General features: G+C 38.7%; 1 protein-coding gene across 2 annotated transcripts in view; it reads left to right on the top strand.

Annotated features, from left to right (window-relative positions):
- Positions 1–4,145, top strand: part of RASSF5 (Ras association domain family member 5) — a 118,125-nt gene extending 113,980 nt beyond the window's left edge. For both annotated transcript variants that reach the window (XM_088448562.1, XM_088448561.1), the window contains one exon: positions 128–4,145. In XM_088448562.1, coding sequence (XP_088304688.1) covers positions 128–280 — 153 coding nt within the window. In that variant the 3' untranslated portion in view covers positions 281–4,145. The remainder of the gene's footprint in view (positions 1–127) is intronic.
- Positions 4,146–19,269: the final 15,124 nt, after the last annotated feature.

Genomic DNA, 19,269 nt, shown 5'->3' with positions numbered 1-19,269 from the left:
AGTGCAGAGTAATTATACACTTGCAAATAAAAATGGTTAGACTGTTATTTGGTAGAAATTTTAAGCTTATCTTCTTTACTATATAATTGCACAGTAACTGCAATTGCTTTACTTTGTCTTTTGGCAGTGGGAAGCCTTTACGGTTCCTGAACTACAAAACTTCTTGCTCATTTTAGAAAAAGAGGAACGGGAGAAAGTACTGCAAGTAAAAAAGAAATATACTTCCTTCCGCCAGCACCTGCAGGAAGCCCTCACTGATACAACAAGAAAACCTGTATAACTCTAAGTCTTCAGTGACCAGCAAAACCTTTTCAGAACATTTCTTGGAAGTAGCAATAGCAGAACATCTCTAAGGAGGATATTTAGTCATTTGTTCTGAATACTTCAAGGGATAACATACAATAATTTTGGGTTAAAAACAAAACCATATCTCACAGACTAGATGTTTCAATAGGTGCCTTCACTGGCCAGGTCAAACGCAGGACAAATTTGCACTTTTCGACCCTTTCATTATGAAACCTGCTTCTATGGACCAAAAATGAGGCTCCAACATCTCAGGGTCAAAGCATTTAGGTTATATTTTGAACTCAAAAAAATGTTTGAGATGTCACCAAAATCCACTTTGCAACAAGTCATACAGGAGCTCTATACATTTCAGGTAAACTAGATAAAGAGCCATATGCTATTTTGTGAATTCCTATGACAAAGCTGCACGGCTATAGACCATGTGTCCTTCCCTCACCAAATAATAATAATATTTATTTATTTATTGCACAATGTGAGGTTATTCAAGCTGTAAGAGTCAAGTTGAACCCTCCTTAAACCATTTTCATACAGATCTCCTCAAAGCCTGACTCCAGTTTGCTAAATGGGGAAACTCAAAAATAGCTAATGAGTGAGGCTAAATGATGGAATCCATAATCACTGGAGATATTGTTGTATACAGTTATTTTTGTTAAGGGATTATATCACCAAACTAAGATTCAGTTGTCTATAGTGCTCTCAATGAAGGAAACACACAGCTGCCTCTAGACATGCAGGTTTGCAATAGCTGGAAATAAGCCATGACTGCAAGTAACACAAGAATGGAGGTGGGCATTCAGAATACCTAGCGCCCAACAATCAATTGTATCAGGCGGCACTTGACTTTCTTACAAATAGACTGATGCTGTCTGGGCAGCATGTGCACAATGAGATGTACTGTAATATTGTGAAAAATGGAGAAATGCACAAAATGTTCAAATTAGTTCTATCTTAAACTAGTGTTACTACTACCCAAAGAATTACTGTAAGTATATACTGTTTATAGTTGCATTTCAGTTGTTTTTCCTAGCCTTAAAGTACATTTATTTCATAAATGAAAGTAAAATATAAGAGCAGTTAATCATTTTAAAGGGTAAATAAACACCTATCCTATCCCTAATCATTGGTTAGATAGCACTAGGTAAGCCAAATCAGTTTACATTAGGTATATCTCAGTCCACTCTAGGGATTGAGAGTATGTACATGACTCCATATGTACCAAGGATTAGAGATAGTATTGGGGATAGATTTGCAAATGTAGATTATGTATATTTTAAATATGTTTTTAACATTTTTTTGGGAGAAGGGAATGGTTAAATCATTCCAGTAGTTTAAGTGCTTTTCAATTTATGACAGTTATACTTAGAATCTCCCTTTTTTTTATTCATATTAAGCCAGAATGCCATCTACATAACATGCCACCAACAAATACCATTCCTAAGTATTAGAAAGCAGGGGTCAAGTCAGAGTAAATGTATCTGTTATGTGCCCTTTATACTGTATTTAATGAAGGAACTGGAAGTTTTAGGTAACAGTACATTACAACACACGGAGTAAAACCATAAGCGATCTGTCAGCTTCTATCTACTAGGTAAATAATTTTGCACTTTTAAGAAAATTTGACTGAAATTCTCTTGCAATTGGCAGGAAAATACTTGGGCAAATTCTGTGTAGGGAATATGCCTATTTTTATATTTACTTAAATGCAGGCATACATGTCTTCATGGAATACGGCTAGAAGCCAAAAAAAGAGAGTTGCACAAAGGAAAAACAGTTTCTCTCTGACCTAAATGTATACTATTTATTATTGACAAAGCAGATGCTCTTCCAAATATATTTATCAATTGTTACAAGATATTGTATCATACTGAGCAATTTATATTTTAGAGCATTATTTTCAATATGGTTAATAGCATATAATAAATTCCATTACACTTAAAAAGTATAGCACCTTAATTCCGATTTGGGTTCCCAGGATTGTTTTGGGACTAATAACATCTCCACTAACTTTACTCTTTGCGCAAACTGCATATCAACAATGCAACAGAAAAATAGTACTTTCTATATAGATATAAATATTGTGCAAAAGCTACATACAAATATGGGCTATAAATAAAAGTTTTACTTTTCAAGCTATAGCTTCAAAGACCCTTAATTCCTAGATTGTGGACTTACCATATACCTCTATAACACATAACAACAGTAAATTAAAATAGGAATTAGAGGAAGATGATCACCAAGGTCATCCATTTTATTTATTACGGTCACGTGTAAAGTATACAGATTGTTATGCACACTGTAACCAATCTGTACATTACTAGGCGGTAATAAGCCATCTCAATTTTACAGGTAATTCCACATTTCATACAAATGATAATAAAGGAGATTAAACTTTTCTAGAGTCAGTGGGTGAAATCCAGTCACAGCGCTGTTACGTATGGATAAACAGATTTCAGAAATGTCTTTTTCTGTCAATGTATAAAATAAGGCATAGGGTGGAGGGATAAAAGGTGAAATAAAAATGGCTTAAAATACAACCCCCAAAAATTGTTATAATTTACACACTTGTTTTACAGCTAAGATATAAGTGACATTTTAATTTTTATTGTTTACTACACTTTGTTTCAATGTAATGGACTATGGGCCTTCAGAATCCCTTTAAAGAAAAAAACAAGCAATTTGTTAAATGAAAAATACTTAGGGGCTGATGTAGAGTTGAAGTTACGCAGGTGGGATCTTGCATGGCGTCACACTATGCATTCTCCGTATAAGTGCGAGCGGTAAAGAGTTGTACTCACTCTGATTGCATGTATACTTAGGACTGAAGAGGCAGAACTGAGCTGCTGGGGGGCACTCACAAATTCTTTTTTTTTAGCTATGTATGCCCAATTTAATGCCAACGCAGGCCCCTAGTGTTCCTGTATTGTAGTACTGTCCACCTTTGGGTAATATCATCTACCGATCTACAATATTGCATATGTTGTTTATGGGTGCTTCTTATCATTAACTGTAATAGTGACCGCATTATGCCGGGACACCGTGCCTAACATAATATACAGTTTATAATATTGCACAAAATTAAAACTATACATTTTGAAGCTAAATTAACAAGTATATTTTATTATACACAAGGATAAAAATAAATTCTATATTGCTAGTTCCATTTATGAAAGAAAATAGTTTACCAGTTAAACTTTCCACAAGCATATACAAGATTTGGAATATCAGGTAGACAGGAAATGGACTCAAATCCCAGCGATGCTCAGTGCTTGGATAGCAATGTGGTAACTGGTGGTATCCTTAATATTAAGAGATCACACTGACTTCCAGAAACCTATTAGAACATTAATCCTTAAAACAAAATCTTACTTTTAACCACCACTTATGCTGTATATGCCTAGATAAAACATTAATAAACATAGTTTGTTGTAAAACAATCTGCCTTGAGCCAGGTTAATACAATATTCTCCTCAGCTCTGGACAAAATGGCAAACTGCACATTTTACTTGGACAGTACTGCTCCACGGGCACCTAGACAGCGGGTGTGCTGTGAGCACAGGTCTCAAGCAGTGTGATTGCAACAATGTGCCTGGTACATTTGGGCTTATGCTCCAGTGAATGTGACATCACTGGCAGTGCCTTGCTTCATGCAGTTGTGTGTCTGAATACACCTGCCAAGCTGAATTTTGCTATAATGCTGTGTAACAGAGGAGGTGCTCACAAAAGGACTGTCCTTTCTGATGGTTGAAAATGTATAGTGTTCTGCAGCTGCTGGGTTTTTTTTGTTTGTTTTACTTTGTTTGGAGGATAATTTTTGGAAGTGTGTAAAGATTGTAGAAAATATTGATGTATTAAAAATTTATTATATATATAAATAATATATATATATATAAAACAGTTTCAAACAAACATTCTTGGCTAATCTGTGCTTCTCTTGATTAATTTTTCTCTTTTTAGTTTTCAGAAAAAACTGTAAGGCCGGGTACACACTATGATATCTGCACAATTGGAACAACAAATTGTGCATTGTGTGTGCACAATTGCATGCTCCCGTGGGTCGTACACAATATCTTTTGGTTGGCCGTGCTGTGCGGCCAATAAGATATCGCATACGAGGTGGTGCAGTTTAATGAAGGACGGAACGATATATCATTCTATCATTAAATAAATTGCACAGTGTGTATGGGTAATGACGGATGTTCCAGAATGAAGGGAAAGTTGTCCTGACAGTTGTCCCGGTTGCCCGTTGTTGTAGTGTATACCTGGCCTAAAAGGTGCAGTTCCGACTTTGTGATTCTGTCTGCATTGCCTTTGTGTTATTGCAGAGTGAATGCGTAAATAAGCAGAAGGACTGAAGGTGCCCTAGGGGTCATAAGTATGACTGCACAGTTGTTATTATTTATAGGCATTCGCACACAAAAAATCAGTTTACAGGCAGATATTTTTATTCTTTTTTTAATGCTGCAATGTTCACACTTTTTTAATGCATTTGTATTCCTGACTCTTGTATACCAATAGATTAAAATGAATCCTTACATAGAATAGATTTCTCACTACTTTAGCAACATTAAATTGAAAAATAAATTCTACACAATTTACAGCTCCAGTCCATCAAATCTTGTCCTAGATCAATGGACTTATGGTTGTTGTTAACAGTAGCTAGCTGTAGGAATAGTAACAGCTAATCATTGTTTTCATAAACTAATAGAGCATAGGCACAGCACAGTGATGAAGTAATAACAGTCTTTGCTGAAGTTGCCCATGCATTTGTAGTCTCTTCACTTTGTGCTAAGTACAAGTGACCAAATCACAGGGCGCCCTGATTGTGCAATTGGTGTGGTGATCCAGCAGAATGGAAAATCATGGTCAACGGCTGAAAATCTTCAGGCAATGCAGAATAATAGCCGAAAGATCCTGATCATGAGTTATCTCTACTAGCCTGTGGGTTGCAGGCAGCAGCGAGATAACACTGATTGAGTGGCTACATTTAAAGCAGCAAAGCAAAACCCAACTGAATTGAATTGTCACTTTACAGTAAATCTAGCAGCTACATCACAGACATCTCTTGTCTGTAACTCTCAGGCTATTACATATGCCCCAATAGTTCATTTGAACTGGCTGTGGGTACGAGCAGCCTAATATGCGCATTTATGACACACAAGCACTACTCTCATGTGCTGCATACAAAAAGGAGGAGAGGAGCATCAGTATGCTGATGTGTGCAGAGATCAGCTGAAAATTGGGGGGACTAATGATCAGTCCCCAATGAGCTCTGCAAGAAGATATGTGGGGGAGGGGCATCTTTTGGCATGGGGGTGGTTTATGCCCAACAAAAAAGTGGTCTTGTGGGGGGTGGGCAGAATATATTAAAAATATACAACCCTATTACCATTACAGCGGGGGCCCATTGGCACTGGGGGGTGGGGGCTCTGCCACTGTCTATTAACATTAAGGGGCTGGGGGGGGGGGTGATACTGTTGGGGATCTTTTGCCATAAGGGGGGGGGGGGGGGGGGGAGTTCCATTTTCACTGGGCCATGCAAAGGGATTTTACAATATGGGAGGGGCATTGCCAATAAGACATTTTAAACTAAAATCATAATTAAAAAAAAGTGTCAGTTAAGTGGTTAAGAACCCCTGCTCCATCACGTTTGACTAACAATCAACATCTAAATATGTACCGAAATATATTATAATATAGTAACTCTGAAAATCAGCTGTATTGGCCTAAGTGATTTTGTGGGGACAATGGCAAAGTCTAACAACGAAAAAGAGCCATCTGACATGATAATTTAGAAGTATATCATCTATGTTCAATTATTTGTCATTAATCCTGATTCACAGATAATTGTTCAAATTTAAATAATTTGCTCAGGGAGTTCTACAACTGATAGCTATATTTCTTTATCACAAACATTATTAATTGCAACAAAACCCATATGATGATTTATTCCTAAAGGTAAATTCCTTAAATACTAGTGATATATTAAAAACCAAAAGATGTGAAAAAAGCGATGAGGTAAAATCTCAACCTATTTGACACAGTACGTAGGGCTAGATTTTCTACACAGCAGTTTTTCCAAGCCGCCACTTCTCTGCGTTTTTAAACTCGAAATTTACAATGGCAATAATATTAAGTTCAAAGCGTGGCATGTTGTGCAATTAATATTAGTTTTGCTTTCAATTTCAAGACCAAACCCGCATCTTAGTAAATTTAGCCCATAGTCTAAACTGCATCAATATTGATGTAGATCTTTATTAAAAAAAAAAAGAAATTTGTATTTTTAAATCGGTTTGTTTTTTGATTGGAGGTATCTTTCATATGTTTAGGTAAAAGTATTTGTAAAACCTGGACAACTGGTGCAAATGTCCTAGGGCTAGCTTCTTTGGTGATCTGTGCATACAGTATGCAAAGGTGAACTTTCCTTTTTAAGGTGATTTCCTGTTTGACGCATAAGCATACCAGAAATATAATTTAATTCTCTGCGCTAAATAAAATAAGTGAAGAAAATAATATGGCTAAAGATAAATAATAATTATACAAAATAAATGTAATTTAATTATAAACAATGACATAATATATCAAATTGACCGGTCAAAAAATAATAAAAAAAGAAAAATACATAGACAATAAAATAATAAAACACAGAACAATTAGTTTAATTTAAAAGATTAATTCTGTGATTTCTTACAATTTTTATAATATATATGATAACTTGATGTTCTTTGTTTTATTATTTTATTGTCTATGTATTTTTCTTTTTTGACCGGTCAATTTGATATATTTTGTCATTGCCTGTTTATTATTAAATTATTTTGTATAATTATTTATCTTTAGCCATATTTTCTTTACTTATTTTATTTAGCGCAGAGAATTAAATTAGATTTCTGTTTTGCACCTGTTATATAGGTGCTTTGTTTGGTGTGCCATCACAAGCACACTTTACTTTTCTGCTGCTTCAATTTCATATTTATTGATACTTTTTTATACATATTATTAGTGCTTGTGGTACTTTTCTTTTATTGCATAAGCATACCAACAGTCAGCTAATTCCCTGTTCTTTGAAATTACTATAAATGTGTGATATTCTCACTAGGACACATCTCTCTCTTGCAAGAGGGTGAAATAAAAAACTTTATAGATTTTTTTCAAGATAGTGGGGTCCATTTAACAATAATCGCATATTCAATGCCATCTGGGTGCGATATTAGCACCCATGATCACATTGCAGTATGTGATTATAGCGCCAGGATGTATTAAAATAGGAGCCGGTCCCTGCGATGTATGCCATGTGTGTATTTCAATAATGTCAATGATGTATCCAATCACGTTAATGGCATCTTCTGGGAGAAAGAATAATATCTCAGAAAATAAAATATTCTCCTCAATCTTTAAAATGCAGTAATATATGTACAGACTAGATAAGAAAATTAACAAGTACATTACCGAAGCTGCACTGCTGCAACTTATTTAGCGATCTCCTTCAGTCCATAGAGATAGGTTTAACATAATCTAATTCAGGTTGAGTCTCCCATATAAAAAATGCTTGGGACCAGGGGTATTTTGGAATATTTGCACTTAATAATTAAATATCTTGGGAATAGGACCCAAATGTATGCACAGAATGCATTTATGTGTTATATACACCTTATACACACAGCTTGCAGGTCATTTTATCCAATATTTTCAATAATTTTGTGGCTCAAACAAAGTTTGTGTACAGAAATGAAATTCATTTATGTTTCATATACACCCTATACACACAGCCTGTAGGTCATTTTATACATTATTTTTAATAATTTGTGCCTTAGACACAAGTTTGTGTACATTGAACCATCAACAATCAAAAGATTTCATTATCTCAGTCATGCCAAAAAAACTCTGTATTCGGAATATTCTATATTTCAGAATATTTGGATATGGGAGACTCAACCTGTATGGGATTATATTCTTTGATAGAACACTAATGACTGAGTGTACTATTACAGTGATCTCTTCCAGTCCATTAACTTATATTACACACAATATCGGGTAATAATTCCTATGTAGTGAATTTTCTATAGTATATTATTACATCTAACTCAATTTCTGAGAAATTGCGGCTGGGCACAAAATCTATTTTTTTAGACATTATAAAAGGTCAACAAGCAATAGGTTGACACCAGAATGACTAGAGGGGCAACAGGCCGACGTGTACAAACTGTCGACGTGTTTTTTTTTTTATTTATTTAGGGTTAGGGGGGAAAATTAGGATTAGGCACCAAGGGGAGGGTTAGCGTGGAGATTAGGGTTAGAAGACAAAAAAAAGTTGACTATTTTGGTGTCGCCTTTACCCATGTTGACCTTTTGACCCTGTCATCCTACATCCATGTTAACCTATTGTGTCGACCTTTTGTCCCAGTCGATGGTGTTCTTGGGGTGATGGGATGTGGTGGGTGTGCGCCAGACATAGCGTTTTCCTTGGTGGCCAAAAAAATAAATACATTTTAGTCTCATCTGACCAGAGCACCTTCCTCCATACATTTGGGGAGTCGCCCACATGCCTATTGGCAAACTTATTTTTAGCACTAAGTAATGTTTTTTTTCTGCCCACTCTTCCATAAAGTCCAGCTCTATGAAGTGTACAGCTTATTGTGGTCACATCACAAAAATGTGTGAAGACTGTGAAAACGTGTGTACAGAAAGTATACATTATTTGAGAATAACAAACACATACATTCTATATAGATGTATCTGAAATAGGAGATGTAGCTAGCAGACTGGCAGATGGGATGGTGCCGGTCTGAATCCCGACGCTGGAAGTCAGACATGGGACTAAGGGACCGGGATTAAGACAAGGTAGGCATCGAAATACCGACGCCGGAACACAGACAGACGCCAGCCCGAACCAGGTAAGTCCGGGCCGTCTTAGCGGTTAGCCGCCCGCGGGGGAGGGGGGGGGGTTTAGGCACTAAAGGGGGAGGGTTAGGCTACAAGAAGGGAGGATGAGTATACTTACCTGACCACTTTCGGTATACCAACCATCGGGATGCCGCTGTTGGTACGAACTCTACACAACTAATTTCCACCTTCCCATATACAAGGTTGCTTCATATGTAATGGTACAAGATGTATCACTTGTGGATTTATTGAGAATAAAACATCTGGGGAGTTTTTAGAAGTGGAGATGTTGCCCATAGCAACCAATCAGATTCTAGTTATCTTCTAGAAGGTGCTAGTTAAATAAGTAGAATCTGATTGGTTACTATGAGCAACATTTCCACTTCTAAAAACGCTCACTTTAGTAAATTTACCCCCTAGAATTAAAGCTGCTAACAGTGACAATACATATTATATAAGGGCAGGGGCATAACTAGGTATTTGAAGGCCCCATAGCAAAAGTTTGTATGGGCCCTTATGTAGTACACAATGGTAAAAAAATGTATACAACACATATAACTTTGAGAAGGTAGATGGGCCCCCCTCAGCTCTAGGCCCTATTGCAGCTGCACCCCTTGCACCTATGGTAGCTGTGCCCATGGATAAGGGGGGAGGATGTATCAAAGCTTAGAGCGAGATAAAGTGGAGAAAGTGCCAACTCCTAACTGCCATTGTACAGGCTGTATTTGAACATGGACAGGAGATAATTGGTACTTTATCTCTCACCAAGGCTTAGTACATATCCCAAGAGGTCTAATTACATGCAACTGAAATTGTGTTATTTGTTTGATTTACTGCGACCTCCACCTTGTTGGTAGAACCACAAGATCTGTGAAATATCATAGGAGGAATGTACTTTATCAGTTTAGGACCCATAGTCTATCCAGACATTAAGCTGAAACAGATAATGCATGAGAATTATAGGCCTGGAACACATCACCTGCACAGCATGTGGCGGTAATAGATATATATATAACTCGGTTGCCAGGAAGTTGCCTGATTCATTATGGATCGTAACTGCAACAGTGTACGCAGATCAGCCTATGGTGCGTATGTGTATCGAGTTGGCATTGCGATCACTTACGCAGAATCAAAGCTATCGCAGATCAAGGGCATTAGGGGTGTGGTGACGGGGGAGTGGTCGGAGAAACGCAGGCGTGCCAGTCTGTTTGAATGCTTTTTCATGGGAATGCATAAATTAGCCACTGCGACAGCATATGTAGCTGGAGTGCTCACTGTGTGCGCTTAGGTTAGAAATTTCTGAGTACAGTCAGACCTGTTGTAATTGTGCATGAGGGGCCGATGTTACTCAATGTTCCCGATGTATATGCAGGGCTGCAAGGTATTATGGATGTGAGATAGCGGTAGTGGGCGCCTCTATGCTGGCTGTGTGACGGCTTTGCGATTGCATTCATTAGCATATAATCACAGCAGACCTGCGTGCGTAATCGCAGCCATGATCGCAATAGCAATCTGTAGTGAATCAGGCCCAATGTATATACTTTAGCAGATTATTATATCATATCTCTATATATTATATATATGTGTATATGTATATATATATATATATATATATATATACACACACACACACACACACACACACATATATATACATACATATATACAAACACGACCGTTCAAAAGTTTTGGGTCACCCAGACAATTTTGTGTTTTACATGAAAACTGACTTATTTATCAAATGAGCTGCAAAATGAATAGAACATATAGTCAAGACATTGGCAAGGTTAGAAATAACGATTTTTATTTGAAATAATAATTTTGTCCTTTTGCAGCAATTACAGCATTGCAGACCTTTTTCATTCTAGCTGTTAATTTGTTGAGGTCATCTGAAGAAATTTCACCCCATGCTTCCTGAAGCACCTCCCACAAGTTGGATTGGCTTGATGGGCACTTCTTGCGTACCATACGGTCAAGCTGCTCCCACAACAGCTCAATGGGGTTGAGATCTGGTGACTGCGCTGGCCACTCCATTACAGACAGAATACCAGCTGCCTGCTTCTTCCCTAAATAGTTCTTGCATAATTTGGAGGTGTGCTTTGGGTTATTGTCCTGTTAGAGGAGGAAATTGGCTCCAATCAAGCGCTGTCCACAGGGTAAGGCATGGCATTGCAAAATGGAGGGATAACCTTCCTTATTCAAAATCCCTTTTACCTTGTACAAATCTCCCACTTTACCAGCACCAAAGCAGCCCCAGACCATCACATTACCTCCACCATGCTTGACAGATGGCGTCAGGCACTCTTCCAGCATGTTTTCACTTGTTCTGCATCTCACAAATGTTCTTCTGTGTGATCCAAACACTTCAAACTTCGATTCGTCTGTCCATAACACTTTTTTCCAATCTTCCTCTGTCCAATGTCTGTGTTCTTTTGCCCATATTAATCTTTCCCTTTTATTGGCCAGTCTCAGATATGGCTTTTTCTTTGCCACTCTGCCTAGAAGGCCAGCATTCTGGAGTCACCTCTTCACTGTAGCCGTTGACACTGGCGTTTTGCAGGTACCATTTAATGAAGCTGCCAGTTGAGGACTTGTGAGGCATCTATTTCTCAAACTAGAGACTCTAATGTACTTGTCTTCTTGCAGTTGTGCTCCAGGCCTCCCACTTCTCTTTTTACTATGGTTAGAGCCTGTTTGTGCTGTTCTCTGAAGGGAGTAGTACACACCGTAGTAGGAAATGTTCAGTTTCTTGGAAATTTCTCACATGGAATAGCCTTCATTTCTAAGAACAAGAATAGACTGTCGAGTTTCACATGAAAGTTCTCTTTTTCTGGCCATTAGGAGAGTATAATCAAACCCACAAATGTGATGCTCCAGATACTCAACTAGCTCAAAGGAAGGCCAGTTTTATAGCTTCTCTAATGAGCAAACCCGTTGTCAGTTGTGCTAACATAATTGCACAAGGGTTTTCTAATTGGGAAGTAGTCGGGAAGCCGACGGACAGAATCCCGCCTGTCTAATCCCGGCAAGGGGTTAAATGACAGCCGTTGAAATCCCGACACCTGTCATTTTACCTACGCCGGGAGCCCGACATCCGGCTTACTGATCGAAGGTAAGTGGGGCGCGGACAGCCGCCGGGGATGGGGGGAGGTTTAGGGTTCCCGGGGGGGGGGGGGGGAGGGAAAGGGCTAGGCATCACCCCAGGAGTTTAGGGTTGGGCTAGGGGAAGGGAGGGTTAGGGTTATGCACCCCTGGGGGGAGGTTAGGGTTAGGCACCCCCCGGGGTACTTAGGTTTAGGCAGTGGGGAAGGGGGGGGATTAGGGTTAGGCACTTGAGGGGGAGGTTAGGCACCCCTAAGGGAGAGTTAGGGTTAGGGGGTAGAATAGGGTAGGAAATACTTACCTTGGGACGATCTGCATTTTCACTGCTGCCGGGACTGCGGCCGGCGGTTAATCCTGATGAATCCTTCTAATCATCCATTAGTCTTCTAACACACTTAGCAAACACAATGTACCATTAGAACACTGGAGTGATGGTTCCTGGAAATGGGCCTCTATACACCTATGTAGATATTCCTTTAAAAACCAGACGTTTGCAGCTAGTATAGTCAATTACCACATTAACAATGTATAGAGTGAATTTCTGATTAATGTTATCGTCATTGAAAAAAAAAAAAAAAAAGAGAAATTTCCTTATTTTTAAAAGAAAAGCAAAGTGACCCCAAACTTGTGAACGGTAGTGTGCGTGTAATATATTATTCCTTCCAGGTGGCACTCACAATATTGCACAGTGAAAGTCCCGGGTGGCTTCTGTGGGAAGTAAATAATTTCCTAGATATAAGCAGCAGAGCGGTGGAACTCCAGTAAAAAATAGCTCACAGAAGCAGGAGTGATATTCATTCCTGCTTCTGTGTGCTATTTTTACTGGAATGCCGTCACTGCTGTTATATATTCCCTGGTTGGAAGCGTCTGTCTGTCCAGGCTAATCTCGAGAACCACTGGTTTGATGCAGTTTTCACTATTCTATAGAGCATTTGTCGATGAAGGTTTAGGTGTATGAACCATTAATGTATGACAAAAGGGAGCCGGCGCAGTGGCGATATTAGTGAAGCAAGTCAATGAAAAAAAAAGACGTCCGACTGTTTTATTGACTTACGCTGCCTAAACTGTTAAAGATATATCACAACACTGGACTTTAGTTTATACCATCCAGAGATTTATACGTATTAGGTATATCCAGAAAAAATTTATACAGATACAAAATTCCAATTCCCGGTAAGAGTCTGCTTTGATATGCCAATAAATAAAGCACAGGACAGACACTTAACGTTGCTGGAGTTGACCTAAGTGGAAACGGTTTTGCTTATGGACAACTTTACGTGGCCCTTTTGCGTGTCTCGTCAAGACTAAATCTTTTCCTGTTTACGTCAGGTGGAAAAATTACTAATTGTCTACAAAGCCATCTCAATTAAACAAGTCTATCACCGTAAATTCAAAATTGCTCCCATGCGAAGCTGGAAAAGGTCAGTAGTATTATAATTAGTGTTTGTTAATTATTTTGTAGGATACATTTATTACTATGTTTGTGAATCAATATATTTTTACCTAGCTTGAGACTTACGAGCGTTAATTCTGCTAATACGATGCACTCAGGTGAACCTTATAAATGAATTATACAGGGTATTTATACAACTATCACGACTACCATCATTATCTCAGTGGCACCCTCTGACGAAGGTGCCCATGGCAATGAAACAAATTAGTGTTTCTTGCCACCTTTAGCACAGGAGATCAACCAGCACAAGCTCCTTCTTATAAGAGAGTGGACTGGCCAGAGGGAAACAGATGTTGGAGCACCTGTTTAGTGTCAGCTGCGGATCAATACACAGAGCTCCGGTCTTATGCTGCGGTTAATCATATAATCATACAGAGCTCCTGGCATAGACTGGGGCTTATTACACAGAGCTCCGACAAAGACCGCATTAAACAGAGTTCTGGACATAGTGTGCGGCTCAATACAACAAAAACTGACAGATATTCACGCTGACAAAAACAAGAGATTAGGCGCCAATGAATAAAAGATTATATATATATATATATATATATATATATATATGACCAAAATATTTTTAATTCATAGCAGCAAAATGAGGTGTGCATGTGAATACACACCTACACCATCACACAATGTGGTGTAACTAAGTCAAACAAAGAAAAAAAGTCTATTTGCGCTGATAAAACACCATTAATCTATAATTATAAAATAGCAGCACACTGAGTGCTGACTACTATTGGAGAGCGGTGACTATACAAGTTTTCATGTTTCCATCTGCATTGTATTTGTGGCTTAAAACCAGGAGCGATATCTTATGATTATATGGACTGAGTCCTTTTAAAAGCAGTGTCATTCATAGATTAGACTTGGATCTCCATGGAGTTATTGTGGTCATTATTGTTGTTTAATTGGTTTTATGTATTTTTATATGCAGTATTTGTTGGTACATATGTATGTTACACATTCAAATATAAATGTTTGCAATATGGCTAATCATATTCTAGTCAGAATAAATATACATTGCATATAGAATATATTATATATATATATATATATTTTTTTTTAGTGAACATCAGACCCCCTGATTATACTATTTTATTTTATAATTATAGATTAATGGTGTTTTATCAGCGTAAATACTTTTTTTTTCTTTGTAGGTAAATTCCACACAAAACGCTGAGTTAAGTTCCACAAAAATATATGAAAAGCAGTAAATATGGTATAATAATTACTTTGTCCAATAAAGTAAACAAAATGTGATCAACGGTGTTTGCAGTATTCTTGTTCTTCCTCTTCAAAGAGTAGTTCACCCATACATAGAAGGGGAGAAAAAAAAAACAATATCTCATGGTGTAGTAGGTTTTGATAAATTCAAACACCCATAGTCAATGTTAAGAAGTCTTAAAGGGTGACAAAAGATGAGAAAGAGGATGTCAGTTTCCCCTCGCAATTCATAGGAAACAGCGTACCCAACTCACAATGGAATGTTAGTGGATGATACATGGAAAGGTTTTCTTTGGAATGAACAAACTTACATCGCGTGTTGAACAGTCAAAGGTATTTACTCTAATTTAACAGCGATCATGAACATGTTATGTGTACCATACTCGCAATAAGAGAAACTTTGCTGTTCCCATAAAGGTTTCTTTGGGGTACACACCAGTGTCCCTATTAGAGCTCCATATTTTCTTATAATCTAAATCACATTAATGAGGCATATGTGAAGAATAATAAAAATTTGAATCAATTGTGGGTAATCAAAACGTTTAATACTAAATGTACAGAAAGTGAATTGACAAGTGGAGTGGTCTATATAGAAAAGGGGCGATCACAGCAAGATAGTGCAGATGCTGATGTTAAAAAAATATGCAATGGGGACATAGCTGAAAAGCAACCCTGGTCCACTGATGGTGTTACATTGATGATGTTTTATTTGGGTGGAGGGGGGGACCAAATGTCACTCATTATAATCACCTTAAGAACAATATGAAGAATATTAAACTTAGTTTCTCTCAAAGTACGAAAAAGGTTACTTGTCTGGATTTAAATATTTTCATTGAGAACGGTCAAATAGAGTCCTCCACATACATAAAGCCCACAAATTCAAATACATATATAGATTTCTGTAGTAATTATCCTGCCTGAATGACATGAAAATGTCCCTAAAGGACAGTTCATACGGCTAAAAAGAAATTGTTCCTCCAACAAGGAAGTTGGCATTATGAAAAGCACATTTTTACAAAAAGGTTACAAACCAGGTCAAATCCAAGCAGCTACTGAAGTGGTACCTAAAATGGACAAATACATTCATGATCGCTGTGAAATTAGAGTAAATACCTTTGACTGTTCAATGCACGGTGGAAGTTTGTTCATTCCAAAGAAACTTTTACATGTATCATCCACTACACTCCATTGAGTTGGGTACGCTGTTTCCTATGAATTGCGAGGCAAATTGACATCCGCTTTCTCCATCTTACATTAAGACTTATCAACATTCACTATGGGTGTTTGAATTTATCAAAACCTACTACACCATGTTGTGCTTTCTTCTCCTTCTATGTATGAGTGAACTACTCTTTGAAGAGGAAGAACAAGAATACTGCAAACACTATTGAGCACATTGTTATACCACATTTCATATATTTGTGTGGAGCTTAACAGAGCGCCAATACTGGTCAGATTTTGTTGTATTGTTATCTATACAGGAATAGGTGATCCTCTCCTTACAGATGGCTGCATAAGGGATTGTTGCACTTTGGGACTTTTACTCTTCTTGTGTTTGTTATAGTCTGCAGCTCATCACACAGAGCTCTGGTATTAAACTGCGGTTGTCCATACAGAGCACCCACTGCACGTGGGGGACACGGGACAGCTATTCAGAATTATATTATAGATGTATTAACATGACTATTATTATTATATAATAGTATCACTGATATGTTGGATTATTGTGTTTCAATTTACTAGATGCTAAGATTATAAACTGCAGCATTTGACTAGCTCATAGCGTGTATTTTGATATCACTGATAACATAACAAGGTGATGAAAATATTCCTTAAAGATTCTGGTCCATGTTGACATCTCAGCATCACACAGTTGCTGCACAGTATTCTCCTAGAGGCCTTTTTCACGGGTGCACCCCCCCCCAGTGGCGTCACAAGGGGGTGCGGGCCGCACCCTGGTGTCACCCTCTGAGGGGGTGGCACAAAGGTGCAGACTCTCCCTCAGTGACAGGAGCCGGGTCAAGCACTGTAGGAATTATGTGCAGCACTCGGCTCCTGTCACAGGGAGGGAGCCGGCACTACAAGTACACTGGTCCCAGGGGGCAGCCCGCACCTCCGGGACCCCCCGGAGAGACTAAAACCGGGGTTCTGGTGCGTGGCTCTGCCCCCAGTCGCAAGGCCACGTCTCCTTGGCATGAGACCACGCCTCCTTTTCCCAGCACGTGCGCACTGCTAAAAACATGCACACTCCTACCCGTACCAGGTGCGTCAAAAGGTAAGGGATGCCACTGACCCCCCCCAGCCTTTTTCCCTCCATCTTCTGCTGATGTAGCCCATCCACTTAAAGGTTTCATTCATTCATAGATGCAATTCTGCATACCAACGGTATCAGAGTTACTTTCACCTTCCTGTACTTTGTGGCCATTTTCCTTTGACCTCTCTCAAAGCGTTTTTGGCAACAGAGCGGTCACTCGCTGTTTTTTTTTTTGTTTTGCTCACTACTCTCTGTAAACTCTAGAGACTGTGTATGAATATCACAGATTAGCATTTTCGGAGAAACTCAAAATACCCTGTCTGGTACCATGACAATGTCTGCATGCTTTTATTCACTGTGTTGCTGCCATGTTAATAACTGATTAGATATTTGCATTAACGTTCAGGTATTCCTAATAAAGAGGCATCTAAGAGGAGATCATTGATAGAGCTTAGTTACATTTAATAGTAGGCTATTTAGGAAGATCCCAGTATAGGGATTATTACAAGAAATGTATATTTAATAACAGTTTATAAATTAATGGATTGATGAAGATTCATATAATAGTATGCTTAGTCATTAGTGTTATATCAAATTGTCTGCATAAACATTGCACCACCAACATAATAAACCGGTACCTGCCAGGACTGACCAGGAGAGGTGAGCAACGTGTGCCCTCAGTCGCAGGTACTTTTATTTTAACCGCCCTTGAGTCCATATATTTACGGGGACCATCCGGAATGAGAGCTGGCATTGGCAATACAAACTGCAAGTCTGTCCACTAGTATCTGTGCTGGGACGCCAGCACAGACACAAAAAGACTTTAAATTATTCATATACAACGGGCTGCTACAAAACGACTTTCAAATCAACCTTAATTGTTTTATTTTTATTTCTATTTTAATAGACAGCTGTCTGGTTTATTTTTTTATTATTTGTCAAGTTTCTATTAAACACTATCTTTTATTGAGCAACATTGCTATTATTCATGAATTGATCGTGTATCTTTTTTTGCATGTGAGAAGTACTGAATACAGGTTTAGTCTCCCATATCCATAATTCTATTATCCGAAATATTCCAAAAACCGAAGTGTTTTGTGGCAGAGGTGACGTCATGACGTGACCTGGCATCAGGACGTCACAGATCAATGACCAATCACTAGCGGCGTGGGTGTGATCTATATGCCGCGGTCCCCCCACTGCAGCGCACGCCAGGCACTTTGTGACACCCGCCGGACTCCCTCGTAAAATCTGAAGGACCCTATTACTACAGCCGCCGGCCCCCCAGTGACACCCGCAGGACACACCCACACCACACATGCCGGGCCTCGCAACACTCACCGGACTCCACCCGACGGATCCCTTGCGACACTCACCGGACACCCCCGGTCGAAGTGATGCCAGGTGCCGCTGCGGACAGCCACAGGGGGGGGATGGGAGGGTTAGGTTTGGGGCTCCCGGGGCGGGACTTAGGGTTAGGCACCCCCCCAGGAGGGCTAGGGTTAGGCACCCCCGGGGGGGGGGGAGGGACTTCGGGTTAGGCACCCCCCCGGGGGATTTAGGTTTAGGTGACGGGGAAGGGGGGGGTTAGGTTTAGGCACTTAGAGGGGGGATTAGGGTTAGGCACCCCTAAGGAGGGTTAGGGTTAGGAGGGGGAGGTTAGATTAGTAAATACTTCCCTGGGGACAATCGGGATTTTCACTCATGTCGGGCAGCCGCTGTCGGCATTTGAATAAATAATTTATACCGATTCCCTCTACAGTAGGTCATTTCATATTATCATTTCTCAGAGTATTCAGAGTTGTTAGATACATCATTGACTTTATAAAAATAGACCCATGTAATACTTTTATTCTTGAATCTTTTTTTCACATCTTTTTATTTTTTTTAATATGTAGCTAGTTTTTTAAAAAATATTTACCTAGCAGACATAAATCAAAATATATTGGTTGAAAATAAAATAGCTTGTGGTTTTAGAATTTATTACAAGATAGTCTAATTACCCTTTTTTAGGATTATGAAAATTAAGATGTGTAGTTGTAAATGTTACTTT

The sequence above is a fragment of the Taudactylus pleione genome, unplaced genomic scaffold, assembly GCF_031769625.1.
Source record: "Taudactylus pleione unplaced genomic scaffold, aTauple2 ptg000458l, whole genome shotgun sequence".
Lineage (NCBI taxonomy): Eukaryota > Metazoa > Chordata > Amphibia > Anura > Myobatrachidae > Taudactylus > Taudactylus pleione.
Note: the sequence above shows the minus strand (reverse complement) of the source record. Positions and strands in the feature narration are given on the sequence as shown.